Source organism: Helianthus annuus, chromosome 17 (genome assembly GCF_002127325.2).
Source record: "Helianthus annuus cultivar XRQ/B chromosome 17, HanXRQr2.0-SUNRISE, whole genome shotgun sequence".
In the NCBI taxonomy this organism is placed as follows: domain Eukaryota; kingdom Viridiplantae; phylum Streptophyta; class Magnoliopsida; order Asterales; family Asteraceae; genus Helianthus; species Helianthus annuus.
Genome location: NC_035449.2, coordinates 26,431,718 through 26,449,065, shown reverse-complemented (window position 1 = coordinate 26,449,065; position 17,348 = coordinate 26,431,718). Strand labels below are relative to the sequence as shown.

General features: G+C 46.8%; 1 protein-coding gene across 1 annotated transcript; it reads left to right on the top strand.

The window, feature by feature from the left end:
* Nucleotides 1-1,273: 1,273 nt before the first annotated feature.
* On the top strand, nt 1,274-16,013 carry LOC110923903. The gene is made up of 7 exons (XM_035986180.1): nt 1,274-1,901; nt 1,971-2,129; nt 2,197-2,328; nt 2,404-2,598; nt 2,667-3,472; nt 4,162-4,278; nt 15,789-16,013. Exons 1-7 carry the CDS (start codon nt 1,292-1,294, stop codon nt 16,011-16,013), a joined length of 2,244 nt encoding a protein of 747 aa, XP_035842073.1. The 5' UTR covers nt 1,274-1,291.
* Nucleotides 16,014-17,348: the final 1,335 nt, after the last annotated feature.

Sequence of the window (17,348 nt, the reverse complement as noted above, 5' to 3'; positions counted from 1 at the left end):
GGCAGGTAAACAAAGTCATAGGCAGACTTGTTACCGCTGTTCGGACACTTGCTGCTTGATAAGTGCTTGTTTAGAGCACGTATCTGCGTTCTTTCTGGAGCCACTTACCTTCACGCTCCAATACCGAGTTTATAACGAGGTAGCCTCGTTCGGTGATGTGGAGTGAGTTTTGCTCTTCCGTAGCAACCACTCTGCGGAAGCTATGGTTATGTCTGTAGCTCTTTATGGGTGTCTGCGATGTTGCAGTCCCATATTCGCTCAAAGTGTGCTTGTTGCACGGATGTAACTCTTGAAGGTTCAGGAGTCAGGGCTGCTGATGTGCGGGCGCGTAGATTTCGTTCCTTCTTTCTTCTGAAGAAGTTGTTCATGCACCCTCTGTGGTTGTGAACCGGACAGGAGGGATTTGAAGCTTGAAGAAAGGAAGGCAATGCGCTTTGCCTGTTCCTGAGATGCGGTTCAGTCCAAAGAACAACACTGGTTCTGAGCATCTGACACATCTGAATGGGTTCATGTGTGTCACTTCCGCATATTTCACGCGTGCTCGTGAGTGATGCGGAAAAGGTAATATATCCCTTTATAGCATAGATAGATATATTTCTACCTATTTTTTAGGGTATATAAAAAAACGACATGCGGTATGGGTTATGGTGCGGTAAACCAGAAAAACCGCATGCCGCTTATGTTTTTTGGATAATGTTGTCGCTTTTTCTTGCCTACGTGGCTTGATCGCACGTGTGAGTTGGTAGAAGTTAGTGAGACGTTTCTGCATGTGCTGAAATGAAAGGACATTTGCACTGCCCGAGGCATTAAATGCACTGTAGCAGGGAGTGTAAACGTCTTCTTTGTCAGGCGCGTGGGCGGCCACGCGCGCGTGATAACCGTCAGCTAAAACGGCGCTCGACACGTGTTGTTGCAAGATACGCTCTTTTTGAACGTGATGATTTGCTTTCTCCCTCCGCCTTAATTGCGATGGGTATATAAGGGGATAACCGTTTGTGGTTTCCTCTCACTTTGTCGAAAATTCAAAAAATTTGCCGTTTGAGAGAAAGTTGTCATCTGTTTTCTCCGACGATTTTTTCTGAAATTCCGGTGAGGTTTCTAGTGTTTCTGTTCACCATCTTCCGTTTCTTTGATATTTTTGATGGCTGAACCATCGAATCCACACAATGTGGAGGGTGAAAACCCTGAACAGCCGATAGTGGCTGAGGACGAAGACGAGGATGATGATGTGAATGTTCCCGGTGGTGGGTTACCGGTGTTGAAGTGGACCAGAAAAAGCTTTGATCGCCTTATGCTGGAGGTCCAAATGCCCTCGGAATATGGGGCTCGGTACCCATCAGAGGGTGATACTGGTGCCGACGCTCCGGCCGGTTATGTGACCATGTGGTCCGATTTCTTCGGAGATTGTAACCTCCGATTACCGTTGACGGTGTTTGTTGTGGATATCTTGGAGTGGTACAAGGTCCACATTTCTCAAGTGAGTCCGTTTGGGATGATTCGGATTCGTAACTTTGAGTTTACCTTCCGTGCTCTTGGCATAGAGCCTACCGTTGGAGACTTCCGACGGTTTTATCAGATGACAGTGTCCATGGGGTTCTTTTCTTTCCGTCTACGAGACGGTACCCCAAAGCTGATGACTCCCCCTAAGGGGATGACGATGTGGAAGAAGAAGTTCTTCTACATCAAGTCTGCTGCCCTTGCTGTGAATATGACGTTTCGGAATGTGACCGAGACGATCATAGCAGAGACCATTGCGATGCCCAGTTTGAAATCAGTGCAATGGTTCCCGCAACTGCAGACTATTGAGTCTGTGAAGTTGACCAACACGCAACTATGGCTGTTGCGTATGATGTTGAGGAGGGGCAAGAACTCGAAACCCGTGGTGCGGGAAAAGAGCGGTGGTACGTACTTTTTGTTTTTTTACGTTCTTTATCCTTACGTATGTTACTGACCTTTGTGTCTACTATCAGAAGATGCCCCCGCATGGAGGATGTTTGCTCCGGATTTCGAGGGTACGGTTGAGACCGTAGTTTGTGCGGATGGTGAACAGGATCACAACACTATCATCCGTAGTAACTTCCGGGTGCCTACTGCGGCTGCACTGGCAGTTGAGTTGCCAGTAGGCAAAGGTATATTATCGAAGCTTTGCTACTTGTGTTGATCATGTTGTGTTATTGACGTATTGATTCCATGCAGGTGATCTTGGGGCCTTGGGGGACCCTGAAGCGAAAGGTGTGCCAAAGAGGCAAACTGTGAAGGGCGTGCGCTTCCGCCAAAAGAAGATAAAGGAGGTCACTACTGTGCCTCATTTGGTGCCGCAGGCAGCAGGTATCTCTCATTCCTCTTTTCGTCGACACAAGGATTGTGTGATAGTATCTGATACCCTTGAGGGTTTGAGTACAGCCGCGGAGTCACGTTCTGGTGCTGCGAAGAAGCAGGCAGAAGAGGTGGCTGCGGGAGGGACAGCTGCGGGTCCCCCTGTGATTGGTGAGAAGAGGAGGCCAGAGCAGAAAGCTGCTGGTGGTGTTGAAACCAAACGTCGGAGGCTAGTAACCAAAAGGTCTGCTCCGGCGCAGAAGAAACCTGCGGTTGTCGTTGGTAAGTGTAGGCTATCTAGTGTTAACTGTTGTGTAACTGGTTCTGATAGCTATTTCACTTTTTTGCAGAGCGTCAAGATGAAGATTTTTCTATCTTCGATGCTCCGGAGTCCCCTCCGCGTGCCATGGATGCGGGTGGAGCGGAGGTGCCATCGACACCTCCCGTCAAGGTGGTACCTGAGTCAACCGTGCAGAAGGAGGGTACCGCAGAGAATGCTGCGGCCCAGATATTTGATACTGTCGACTCGTCCAACAACCTGATCTCTCCCAATGAGGGAGACGATTTGAGTTTGCGGTTCACTGCTACCGGGAAGCAACATTCTGATGCTGAACCGCAAAAAACTGGCGATGAAGCGCGGCAGCATGATGCTGGGCCGCAGAAGTCTGCGGTTGATAAGGGTACCAGTTCGTCGGCCGATGGTGCGGGGTATGACGGGCCTCCAATTCAGCCTGGGGAGTCTGAATTGGAGTATTACTACCGCACCTACTCCCAGGATCGCGGTACGCTGTACCATCGACCCCCCTGGACTGTATTGCAGGGGGATGATATTGCTAACGACCCTGCGGCCTGCAGGGAGATCCTGGGCGGTCTTGGGACCCCTTTTGAAGTTGAGCGGGCTCGTGCCGCACCGCGGGAGCTGCGTATAAACCAGCTCTCGACCATGTTGGTAGGGACTTCCATTGTGGCTAATGCCATTTTGGAAGATTATAAGGTGCTGGGCCGCCGCGAGGAAGATGCTGCTCGCATGCGGGCAGAAGCGGAAAAGCTGGTCCAGGCTGCCCGTGCGGGTGCGGAGCAGTTCGAGAAGGATAAAGCTGCTTTTGAGAAGCAGAAGCAGACTTCGGAATGGGCTGCCGCTGCCCAGCTAAAACAGGTGCGTTCCCTTGCTAAACTCCTTGCTGATGAGCGCAAGAGTTGGAACGAAAAGTTGTCCAATGAGCGCAAGAAATGGAATGAATCTTGGGCTAAGCAGAATAACGTTCTGTTTCATACTCGGCAGGAGTTGGCGAATGCCAAGGCAGCGAATGCTACCTTGAGCCAAGAGAAGGCTGCGGCTGAGGCCATTTCTGTGAAGGCGCTGCAGGCGAAGGCCGACGCCTTGAAGGCCCTTGAAGAGGCCAAAGAAGCCGGGGCTCGTGCCTTAAAGGCCTATGAAGAGGCCGCAGAGAAGGAGAGCCGTGCTTCGAAGGCTCTTGAAGAGGCGAATGCGGAGCGCATTCGTTTAGGCAAAGTTGTTGAAAGCCTGCAGGTACGTTTCTTTAGCGTTGTTGCTTTCGTCTTTATTGTTTTGAAAATATTCACTGAGTGAACTGTTTGCTGTTCTTGTAACAGGCTGAGGTTCAGGCCCGGGAGGTCGCGGTTACGGACCTTACTGCCCGCGTATCTGTTGCGGAGAACCGGGCTGACGCCGCTGTTGAGGCCAAGGATGCCTTGGTGTCCTCTTTTAACCAACTGGAAGCTGACCGTGAGTGGTTGCGGACTCACGGCATCGCGCGTGTAAGTATCCTTTGCCTTTACATTTGCTTGGATTAGCATTCAAGACTTATGATCTTTTTATTGCAGATTGTCGAGGCTATAATGAATGCTCCTGAGACCTCATCAGGTTTGGACCTGGTTAAGGAACGTGCGCGTGATGCGGGCTTCAAGGCTGGTTTTAACCGCTGCATTGGGCACATCAATGTACTATCCGCAGGCGGTTATACCGATCAGGCGTCCGGGTTCCGTGATGTGGATACCGAGGGTCGTCTGAAAGCGGCCGTAGCCTCCTTTTATGACACGCCCCTTGCCTGTGTAGGGGAGCTGGACGAGTGTTTGGAGGTTGCGGACTATGTTGACCGCTTGCGGATGCTTTACCCTGATGTGGAAGAGGAAGAACCCGCTGGTGACGTCGGAGGCGACGCGGGGACCAGTGGTTCAAAATAGGGTTTAGGTAGGCTAGTGTGCCTCCTTTTTTGTATTCCTCTTGTGTAGAATAGGAACTTTATGTAAATTCCGTAAGCATCATGTAGATACTTGAATTTTTTGAATATAAAGTTTCTTTGTTCAGTTTGTACAAGTGTTTTTAATTCTTGCATGTCTGAACGTGTGTATGCGTAATCTTTACCCATTTATGAACGGGGTCAAGTATACTCCATACTTTGTTGTATGGGTATGCATCAATTCTGTTATTTACCATCGAGGGTTTTTAGAATTGCTTAAGCTTTGTAAAAGCTTGTATTACCGGAACTCTACCCATTTGTGAATGGGGTCGAGTGTACTCCATACCTTTGTCGTATGAGTCCGCGTCAATTCCATTGTTTGCCTTTTTGGGGCTCAGGAATTGTGTTTAACAAAAACTTGTGTATCCGGCCGGATAAAACATGCAAGTCTGTTTGTCTTTTGCTGGCCTATTACAATATTTGTGTGTGGTTACCACTTTGTATGGGTATCATGAATGAAGATTTTGCCAATCTGTTTTTGGGATACCGCAAAGTGGAACACGCATTTGTAATAGTAATAACAAACAATAATGTAGAAAATTGCTTATTTATTTATTTGCAAATGGCCTGCGGCCCAATAGGTTACATAGAGAGTGTAGGAACATAGCTTACATATAGCAGCGTCTAAGCTGTTGTGCGTTCCATGTTCTGGCGATAGGTTCGCCCTCTAGTGTTTGTAACCTGTATGCGCCCTTCCCTAAGACCTCGCTGATGAGGTAGGGTCCTTCCCACTTGGGGGCAAGTTTTCCTGGGCGCTCGGCGTTAGATGCCTCGTTGTCACGTAGGACGTAGTCCCCTGGAGTGAAAGTACAAACGCGGACTCGCGCGTTGTAATACTTTTCCAGTTTGGATTTGTATTTGGCCTCGTTGATGGCGGCGTTCTCGCGCCTTTCTTCTAGGAGGTCCAAATCGATCCTACGTTCCCTGTTGTTGTCTAGCTTTTCGATAGCCAACATTCTAGGAGATGGGAGGCCCATTTCCGCGGGTATCACCGCTTCAGACCCGTAGACGAGGCTGAAAGGTGTTTCCCCATTGCTTGTTTTTGGGCTAGTGCGGTGAGCCCATAAGATGCTTGGGAGTTCATCGACCCAGCCACGCCTGGCTGTTCCCAATCGTGCTTTGATTCCGTCGACTAGGCCTTTATTTATACTCTCGACTTGGCCGTTCCCTTGCGGGTGTGCGACTGACGAGAATATGTGTTTGATGTTCAGCTCTTCTAGCCATTTTTGGAATTCGTCGGCAGCGAAGTTGGTGCCGTTGTCGGTAACAATGTACATTGGTAAACCGAAACGGCAGATGATGTGCTCCCAAATGAACTTTCTTGTTATCATAGCAGTGGTTGAAGCGAGTGGTTTCGCCTCTACCCATTTTGTGAAGTAATCAACCGCTACTATGATAAATTTAACTGCACCTGGTGCGTCCGGGAATGGTCCCACTACGTCGATCGCCCATTTTTGAAAAGGCCATGCAGTAGTGACGGGGACCAGATTGTTTTTTGGCCGCAAAGTTTTTGGTGCATGGCGCTGGCAGTCCATGCATTTGCGTAATTCTTTGACGGCGTCCAGGTGCATGCCGGGCCAGTAATACCCGGCATTCATGATTTTTGCCACGACCATGCGTGGTCCGGCATGTATGCCGCATATGCCCTCATGTATCTCTCGGATAAGGTATGTGGCATCTTGTGGATTAACGCATCGGAGGAGCGGTCCGAGGTATGACTTTCGGTATAAGATACCGTCTCCCATTTGATAGTGGCACGCTTTGTATTGTAACTTACGTGCCTCTGTTTTGCTCTCGGGAGTCACACCTGACTGAAGGTATGCGATAATTGGTGTCATCCATGACGTTGTTCCGTATTGGATGACACTGACCTGGCGTAGAGGAACCGAAGGATTTTGCAAAATCTCGATACGTACCTCCTTTGCCAAGTGTTGGAAGCTGGTGGATGCAAGTTTTGATAGTGCATCCGCAGATTTGTTTTCGCTTCGATTAATGTGTCGAATATTGAATGAAGCGAATTTGGATTTTAGCTGCAGGGCTTGCTCGAGGTAGAGGATCATGATATCCCCTTTGGCGGCATAGTCGCCGCGTACCTGGCCCGCAACTAACAAGGAATCGACGTGCGCTTCCAGATGTTGCACGCCGATTTTGACTGCTAAACGTAGCCCGGCTAATAGTGCTTCATATTCTGCCTCGTTGTTGGTGCTTTTAAAATCGAGGCGGATGGCATATGTAAGCTCTTGGCCGTCAGGGCTGACGAGTCGCAGACCTGCGCCCGCGCCATCCTCGTTGGATGCACCATCGGTAAATAGTGCCCATACTTCTGAGGAGGGTGGTGGGGGCGTAGGATTTTGGGATTCTTCGCATTCTTGGATGCGATCCGCTGGTACTTCAGCGGCGAAATCAGCTAAGATTTGGCCTTTGATGGCAGGGCGCGGCTTGTAATGTATTGTATGTGCGCCCAGCTCAATTGCCCATTTTGCTAATCTCCCAGAGATGTCGGGTTTGGACAGGATCGGGCCGATCCTGTAATTGGTTAGCACTGTGATGATGTGGTTTACGAAGTAGCGTCGTAACCGTCTTGAAGCATGTACCAGTGCTAGTACCAATTTTTCCATTATTGAGTATCTCGTCTCCGGGTCGTTGAGCATTTTGCTGATATAATAGATGGGTGTTTGAACCCCCGCTCGTTCCACTATTAATACCGCGCCCACTGCATTGTCCGCAGCGGATAGGTATAAGATGAGTGGCTCATCTTTGCATGGTGCGGTTAGTGTTGGGAGTTGTATCAAACACTCCTTCATTTCCTGGAAGGCCTTTTCGGCCTCTGCGGTCCACTGGAATTGTTCTTTCTTTGAACAGCTTCGCAGGGTCCTGATGAAAGGGTATGACTTGGCTGCGTGGTTAGCCAAGAACTTGTTGAGTGCCGCCAGCCTTCCGGCCAGGCGTTGCATATCTTTCATCGATGCAGGCGATGGCATGCGCTCGATCGCCTGCACTTTTTCCGGGTTTACCTTGAATCCATCTTTGGTGACGATGAACCCAAGGAATTTGCCTTCTTCCATTCCAAACGAGCATTTCCCTGGATTGAGCTTCATGTTGACGCTTCGCAGAGTTTGGAATGTTCTTTCTATATCAGTGAGCATGGTATCTTCCTCCATGCTCATGACGACCAGGTCGTCCATATAGATTTCGACACTTTTGCTTATTTGACCGCGGAAAGTGTCGTTCATCAGTTTCTGGTAGGTTGAGCCCGCGTTGCGCAACCCAAACGGCATTTTTGTATAGCAGTAATTTCCGGTTGGGGTCCGGAATGCCGTTTTGTCTTCATCCTCAAGTGCCATTTGTACCTGGTGGTACCCTTTGTAGCAATCGAGGAAACACTTCCACCTAAATGGTGCGAGGTTATCGACCTTTTCGTCGATTTCCGGAAGCGCGTAACAATCCTTGGGGCAGGCCTTGTTAAGGTCTTTGTAATCGACGCACATGCGCCAGCCCCCGGATGGTTTTTCTACCATGACAGGGTTGGATAACCAAGTCTGGTACTTGACTTCCCGCAGTATACCTGCGGAGAGCAGTTCTTCGATCTGCTCTTGCATCGCCTGATTTTTAGCTGACCCAAGGTGGCGTTGGCCTTGGATCACTGGTTTGATACCTGGTTTGGTATTCAAATAGTGCTGCGCTATTTCACGTGGGACCCCTGTCATGTCTGCGGGAGTCCACGCGAAGATGTCTTGGTTCCTGAAGAGGAGCTCCTTCAGGTGCGCTCTGGTGGTCGAGGATAAGGCGTGACCCAATGTGACCTTCTGTTCCGGATGCGTTGGGTTGAGAACCCATTTTTCCGGTTGGTCGACGGGGGTGGGCCTTGCGACCTTTGTCGGACGTGCTTCGTCCGTCATCATGACGTCCTTGCGGGCGTAGATGATTGCAACCCCCGATGCGGTTGGGAAACCAACCGCGGAGTGGGGGACGGATGTGATCATATTGAAATCTCCTTGGGATTCTCTCCCAAGGAGGACATCATAATTGGAGGTGTGGGGTAAAACCATGAAGTTTACCTCCTCTGTCCGCGTGTGTTTACCATTGGTAAGACGCACGGGAAATGTAATTTGGCCTAGGGGAAAGACTGTTTCCCCTGCGAATCCGGCCAGCGGGTAATCTACGGCTTGCAACCGATCTTTGTCCTCTTGGTCAAATTGATTGAAGCATTGCTCGTAGATTATATCGGATGTACTGCCCGGGTCAATGAACAGACGCTCGGTGCAGTAATGGGCCAGCTGGCCTGAAATGACGACGGCGCGTCTGTCACGCGGTCCGCCTCGGACTTTTGGGAAGACGACTTGCTCGTCTTTCCAATCATTGTCCGGTCTTCGTGCCGCTTTTCGCGGCCTACCCTTGCCTCCGTAGATCATGTGGGTGGAAGCCACGTACATGGCTTTCTTTCCGGAGGAGGTACCTTCGTTGTGAGGGGTGATATGCTTGGTGGGCTTTTGTCCACCTGGTAAAAGGTGTTGCAGTTTCCCCTCTTTCAACGCCCGCTCAATCTCCAGCCGGAGACTGATGCAGTTGTTGGTGGTGTGGCCCGAGTCCTTGTGGTACTCACAGTATAGTGTGAGGTCCTGACTTTTCTTGGACTTCATTGGTTGGGCCGGTCGCAAGAATTGTGGGTCCGCGAGGAGGACCTCTCTTGGCGACTGGTTGATCTCGGTCCATTTGCGGTCCCGAGATTCTTTTCTTGGTGCCCGAGTGTCTTGGGCCGGGTTGTAGCATTGTGGGTCAAACGTGTTGGGTTGCGGGAAATAGGGTTTAGTAATATCCCGATTGCCCGCATCCCGTTTTCGTTTGTTATTACGTTTGGACCCTTGGTGGGATGTTTCGGCTTGGGGTTTTGCCTTTTTGACGTGCGGTTCGAGCGACCGCTGTGTCTGGGCATATGTCTTGACTGCGGTCATGACATCCTCCCATTTTTTAGGCAAACCTTCCTTGCCAGAGATGGTCATGACCATCTCTCTGTCTTTGACGGCCCGAATAAAATGGTTTCGCGCCATTTGGTCCGCCACGTCGCCTATCTCTAGGCATTCTTTATTGTAACGGATGACGAATGCCTCGAGCGATTCGTCATCTCTTCGCCAGATGTTCATGACGTCCAACGAATCGCGTTCGTGGCGTCGCTGTTGGCTAAAGTGGGCGAGGAACTTGGCGCGCAAGTCCTCGAAAGAATCCAGTGATCCCACTGGCAAAGAATCAAACCATGCCCTCGCCAGACCGATAAGGGTCTGGGGGAAAAAATTGCACCAGGTGGGTTCGTCCCACCTGCCATTGACGCCAGCGCCTGTGAAGATGTTCATGTGGTCGTCCGGGTCGGTCGAGCCACTGTATTTCCCAATGTTGACTGGGAATTTTGTCGTTGTGATATCGGCGTTGGCGATGTGCGGGACGAATTTTGAATTTTCGGCCGCGGCCCTTGGCCTGTATGGTTCGTGCACAGGGCGCTTTGCCGCCCTGAGGTATGTAGTGCGGGGGTGACTGGGAGGAACATAGTTGCGTCCCCCCGGTCTGCTGTTGGTGTCGTGAGACTCCCCGCGGTAGGTTTGATCGTCAGGGTCGGTATGACCGTACCCTTCCGTGTAAGGTTGCGGGCCCAGTCGGCTCTGGATGCCTGGGCCGCGCCTGGAGGCTGACCGCCTCCTATCTTCCCCATAGGGGCCCAGGCGGGTATGCACTGGCCCTCTGGAGCGGGACTCATATGAGGAAGTATCCTCATTGAGTGTATGGACCGAACAGTAAGATGATCCACGGTCGTCATGTCGGCTTCTGGAAGCCGGACGTGAGTGTAACCTGCCATCGTATTGGAGTATACGGTTGGCAGGTGTGTGTTGTATTGGAGTAGGCCCAGCTTGTACGTTTGCTTCCGTACAAGCGCGGTTGTAAGCCGCTATCAGCAGATCAGTCTGCTGTTGGTACCAGGAGTGTAAGTCCACGCCTGGTGGAAGCACAGTTGGGGCCTGTGATAAGTCGTGTCCGAACGCAAAGGATGGGATCCTTTGGGTGGACGTGCCAATGTGTCCGGGTTGGGGGGTCGAAGGGTGGACCCCTGTTGGGACCGGGGGATTTGGGTTATCCGCATTGGTGTTTTGGTTATCAGTCATGATCTTGAGAGGGAGAGGGATGGATTAAAAAGTGCTAAGAGTAGCGGTGGGCGCCAATGATGAAACAATGGTTAACCGGGCAGGGTTAACACACTGGTCTCGTCAAGAAGGGTTAATCCCTTCCTCTCGGAGATCGCTGGCTGGGTCACCGGTGGATGATCTCCTGCACAAGGAAACAAGCCGTGACTCGTAACAAGGAGGATGGGGTGGGGGGTGCTCCTTGTTACCACTCTCCGGCGTGAGAATCAGTAGTTTGCTTGGGAAGCAAAGCAAGATTATAGTAGTAGTGAGAGAGTTGTGTGAAGATACCTCAAACCTGGTTTGGGGTCGGTATTTATAGCCGAGGAGTGAAGGAGGAGATTGATGGATGGGCTGACGACGAGCTGCACCGTTGCAGGTGTGTCAGTCTCGCCGGCCGTGGGGGTTACGCCACGTCAGCCCATTGCTTTAATAGCTCTGACAGGGGACTGTCGCCGGCGCCACTTGCCTCGTGGTGTCAGCCACTTGCCTGGCGTGTCAGTCCACTTGTTGGATATGCAGGGTGCGGTGCGAGCCGCATCGCTGCATGCGGTAACGTCTGAAGTTACCGCGTCTCCTACTTGTGATCAAGAAATACGCGAGATGCGGTGTTGGCCGCATCATCGTATGTGGAGACTATTTGCTCGCTTCCCTTGTCGTGACGAAAATGGCCATATGATGCGGTGCCAGCCGCATCGATATGTTCATCTTCTTTCGTACTTGGGTCAAGCTATTCATCTTCGAACCGAATGGGTTCGAAGGATGTGACCGCATGGGTGCGGTTCGCTTGCTGGTAGGGGTTTGTTTGATGCGGGTAATGGTCGTTTTGGGACCATACCCCTTCACCGCGATAGGCAGAAGAGCTACGCTGATCCAAAGCGTAAGGATTTTCACTTCGAAGTGGGTGAAAAGGTATTGTTGAAAGTATCACCTTGGAAAGGGGTGATGCGTTTCGGCAAGAAGGGCAAGATGAGTCCGAGATACATAGGACCTTTTGAGGTCATTGAACGAGTCGGATCAGTTGCCTATAAACTGAACTTGCCTGAAGAGCTCAATGGAATTCACAATGTGTTCCACATCTGCAATCTCAAAAAGTGCTTCGCCGACGAATCGTTGGTGATTCCACACACAGATGTGCATATAGATGAGAGCTTAAAGTTTATAGAAAAACCTTTGTCGATTGAAGATCGACAGGTGAAGAAGCTTCGCAGAAAGCACGTACCGATTGTAAAAGTCAAATGGGATGCTCGTAGAGGTCCTGAATATACGTGGGAAGTCGAAGCTACAATGAAAGAAAAATACCCCTATTTATTTGAGTAAATCTCGGGTCGAGATTTATTTTAAGGGGGTGAGGATGTAACACCTCGAAATTTTGTGTCCAATGATGTGTTAACACGTGTCATTTGTTTACACATGGCATCTATAATAAATAAAGGACTAATTTTGACAAACCTTGAAAGTATGTAAATTCGAGGGTTATAAATGTCAACAAGGGTAAATATACTGTATAGTATCCCTAAATAATGCTTAAACCTTCAAACGAATAAATTATAGATCGTACAAAAACAAAACGCGGAAGAAAGTGAGAGATTACAAACTACAGGGGTTAACTGTGTCAACATGTTTAATCATACCTCTGAGTGACCCTTTAACGTTCCAAAGACTTTGTAACGGTATTATACCCTCACTAAAATAATATATATAAATCTCGCGAAGTTTCGATATGAAACGAGAAAGATACGATCGAATTCGTAGAAGAAGGATTAAAAGCGTCAACAGTGAAAGTTAAGGCTTTCCAATATAAATAATAAATAAACCGGGGACTTAATAATGCGGGTAATTAACACGAGGCCCCTATCGGTAAATAACCGAGGGCCAAACCGCAAAGTTACCCCTTCAAATCCGAAAGGTCAGGCAAATCATTACGAAAGATTTCGTTATTTATGGCCCGATTCTGATAATCATGACAAAAGATTTAAAAATCCTGAAATATTAACCTTAGGCGACCCGCGTAAGGTTTCAACATAAGTTGAGGCGGGCCGCGAGCCCCCTCTATTTCGCGTCTAATGTTTGATCTTTAGGCGACCCGCATTAAAACACATGGGAACTCCCATGCGGGCCGCGTAAAGTGCCCAGATGCAGAAATATGGTAACTACTTGGCTTTTGGAGCTTGTGAACGATCATGCACATAATTATGGGGCATGGGCACCCTATGCTCAACCCATATCACTTAGGGGACACCTACCATTACCTCTGGTCAGATGGTAGTGCTTGCAATGATCAACAAAGCTTGGCATTGGCTATAAATAGCATGCCTTAAGCATAACAATTCACACAACTCAAAAACACTTATATCTGATCATTCAAGAGCTCTCTAGCTTTCCCTTCTGTTCTCTCATCAAGAGTTAACTTCTGTAAGTCGTTCATAACCATTTTGGTTTCACATTTCCATAGTTATAGCCTATAAACGCAACCGTCGTAACTAACGGTTGTCATTGCAATATCTTGCAAATGATTCAGTCTTATGACGAATCAAAAATGGTTATGAGTTGGTATTTATGTGGGTATTAAACCTCTAAAATGGTTCCCCCTGATCACCACTCTAACTATGTCAATTATCGAGTCAAACGTGCGGTTAAAAAGTCAACAGAAAGCTATTTTAGCGATTTAAGCATAATCTGTAATGTATATGTTATGGAACCTGTTTTGATAATCATAAAACATGATAATAAGTATATAAACATGTTTGCGCTCGTTTGAATCGATCATTTACTATATAGAACCGGTTCGGAGCCGAAAGTCGCAAAAGTTTGACTTTTGCTTTGACTTCAGTTCTGACCCGTTTTAGTAAGGTATAAATATACCTTAGGACTCTCTTAGGACCAGGTCACATGTTGGTATAAGCCTCTGTGGTCGGTTCATGAGTTATCCGAGTCTTTTACATATTTCCGTCATTCGCCTAAAAGTTGACCGTAACGACCTTTTAAAATTTAAACGAGTATTTCGGACACGTGAACGGACCAAAACCTTGCTTGTTAAATTATAAGCATGTCCTTAAGGTTTCACGTCAATCCGAGGTCTAGAATGAGAGTTATGCTAAAAGGCGCACTTTTAAGAAAGTTTTGTAATTAACGGCGCAATTAGCATAACGCTCATCTAACCCAAGTTTTCGGCACCAAAACTTTTATCCACTGTGGTAAAATAATATTTTGGGAATTTTAAAGATTTTTAATAATTTTTACCTTGCTCATAACCTGCGGTTATGGCTACGGTTCGGTTTATACCGAATATGCCCTTTTTGGCCAAAACAGGAGTTCTACAAGGTCTTTTGACCCGATTCCAGTTGCTATTGGTTTTAAATAATAAATAAAGTATTTTAAGCTTTATAAGCTGTTCGGGAAACTCAGATTTCCTGTAGGACTCGAAAATCCCTTTTAAAGTCTTTAAAATGACCGAAAAGCCCCTACGGGGCATAATATGAACTTAAACTCGTTACGGGCATTACGGAAGGTATCCTACTGATACCAAAATACTTTTAAGGCATATTGACTCAGGAAATAAGCGTACGACTCTTATGGTTAACCGTTTCGCCTATTTGCGCACACGGTACGGCTCATGGAACTAGTTTTCGTGCAATAGCCGATACGGGTCAAATTATATTATTTGAACCCCAAAATCCAGAGTATGAACTATAAACCCATATAAAAAGTCACTGAACTTGTTGGGTCCAAATCATACTCCATTCTCGGTTTTCGCCTTTTCGTGCGAATTAACCATATCTAAATATCGGAATCAACCGGTTTAAGCTACGGCTAATACAAGGACCGTTAGGATTCTAAGAGGTTAATTAAAACCTTCGTTCCAGATTAGGAGCCCCAGTAAAAGCTATCGGTGACTTGATCTAAATTAAGGATTAATACTTGCAAAGGTAAATACTTTAACTTATTTCCCCTATATGGGCTTGGGTTACGGTATATTAATACCGCTTGATTGAGCATTATATAATTCCATCGCTTAGGTGGTTAATTGATTAAATATGATCGGCTCATTTAAACAGTTTTGTTGCTTATAAGCCTTTGGGGGGTTTAATGACCGTTGTCCCGGATATCCTCGGCATCATTTTACGAAATGGCCACGACCATCGACATCCCGGTGTAGGCGTACACCCGGTATAAAGTGTCGACATTAAAACTAAAAGACGTAGCCGTTGGTTTCTGTACTACGGTTTTACGCAAACGTGGTGTGTCTATAAATCTTTAACCCGGCACGACCCGGGCTACTGAACGCATAAAAGAACATGTAAAACGTTCACAAGATGATTATGAATTTTCCCAAGTTATAAAAGAATTTGTGCCTTGTGCATTCAAATCAATTTTAATAAACATTTTCAAATGTGTCAGTTGAATGTATTTACCAGTGTAAACTGACGTATTTTCCCCAAAAAGATTAAGTGCAGGTACCTAAACGTAATTGGCTGGTATTAGCTCCCTAGCGTCGGGATAAGCCTCGCAAGCTTGATTGCAGTATCTGATGGAACAATACTTTATAATTATTTACGATCCACTGTGGATATATTCAACCCTTGTAATACATTTGATATTACGGTCAAAGGTTGAAGTTTATATATTTATTTTATGCTTCCGCTGTGCATTATATAATTGTGTGGTTTGACTATATTGTTGCCAACATCGTCACGGTAATCCCCCACCGGGCCCACCGGTGAGACACGTGGAAATCGGGGTGTGACAGGGACAAGGTATTCTCCTTTCGCGTGAAGGGGACCCGGCTCTGTCTGCATACTGTGACTCCGATTGGTTGGGGTGTCCATACACGAGGAGGTCACGAACTGGGTATTTTCTTTTGCTTGAGGGAACTCCCATTTCATGGAGAACTAAAAAGCAGTCTGTGGTTTCACGTTCCTCGGCCGAAGCAGAATATCGTGCCATGGCAACCACGGTCAGTGAAGTTATTTGGGTGCGTTGGCTTCTTACCGAGTTAGGGGTACGTATAGACTCGGCCACTCCTCTGTTTTGTGACAACCAGGCAGCCCGTCACATTGCCAACAACTCTGTTTACCATGAGAGAACAAAGCACGTTGAGATGGATTGCTTCTTTGTGCGTGAACGTGTAGAATCAAAGGAAATTGTTCCAATGAATATCAGCAGCAAGATGCAAATTGCAGACCTACTGACAAAGGGCCTTTCTAGACAACAACTTGGTTTCTTACTTGGCAAGATTAGCATGATCAACTTACATGCTTCATCTTGAGGGGGAATATAGAATATTTATTTTTAATAGTTTATTTCTATTATTATTAGTTGTATTCTCCCCATATTTAGAGGATCCTTTCCATTGTTAGGTCTCTTTTTCCCCTATATGTACATCGGCCTATGGCCTTGAATTATGATCACAAATCAATAAACCTTCTCTCAATATTGCTATCATATTTATACCTATCCGTACATAAAATATGCACGTAAAAAATAGTTTTTAAGTAAAGGAAGTATAGGGGTAAACCGAAACAAAATATTCGTAAAAAATTTAATAGGTTAAAAACGTTCGTAAAACCGTGCCAAGTAGCACCAACGCCACAACGGCATCGACTCTCAACATCGTAAAAATAAAATAGATAAAATTGGAAAAATTACACCGAACGAAAAGCAGATTTAAAATCGTTGAACCACGCATACCCGTTACACTGTGTTAGTTCGAAGAAATTAATCAGAAACGTAAAACATAGAAAATAATAATTTAGTCGATCTAGGACCCGCCCGTTGCAGCGAACTTGTCAAAAGAGAAAAAAATGGACACGTTGCGACGGGTCTCTCAAATATGAAAAAAATAGAGCAAAAAACGTTGAACCTCACATGCACGCTACGACGTGTTAACTCGCAAAATTTAGAACGAAACGTAAAACTTGCGGAAGATAAAAAGTATGGGGGACCAAAGTTGTAAATAATAAAGTGTTGTGTTAAATTATAAACGATGGAAAACTTTGGGTTAAATATAAAAAAATTATAAGGGGTTAAAATATAAAATATGAAAATGTTTGGGTTAAAAGTGGAAAATCAAAGTTTTTTTTTTTTTGAAAAACTCCCCAAGCTTGGGGTACAACACCACAATGCAACAAAAAGTTGCTAATTTATAATATGGGAATTTGAGTGTTCTTGTGTTAATTTAGTGATTTTGATGGGGGATTTGATATGGATGTTGATAGAGGAACAATTTCTGGGGTTTAGGAGAGAGAGAGACGTATGGGTTTGATTGTTAGTTGTTAGTGGTGGATTACGGTTGGGAGGTGGTGGCAGCATGTGGTGGTAAGTGGTGGCGGTGGGCTGGATGGTGGTGGTAGATGGTTTATGGATTGTGGTGGAAGATGGTTTATGGTGGGCTGGATAGTAAGTATATGTGTTAAAACTTTTTATGTATTTAAAGCTTTTGTTTTTTGAAGTTATTAACATAATTAGTCCTTTTAAAGGTTAAATGACAAAAATGCCCTCATGGGCAAGGCACATATGATCAAATTTAACAGAAAAATTAACTGGATTTGGGTTAAAGGACATACAGTGCAAGATTTTGAAACAATAAGTACACAACTCATCA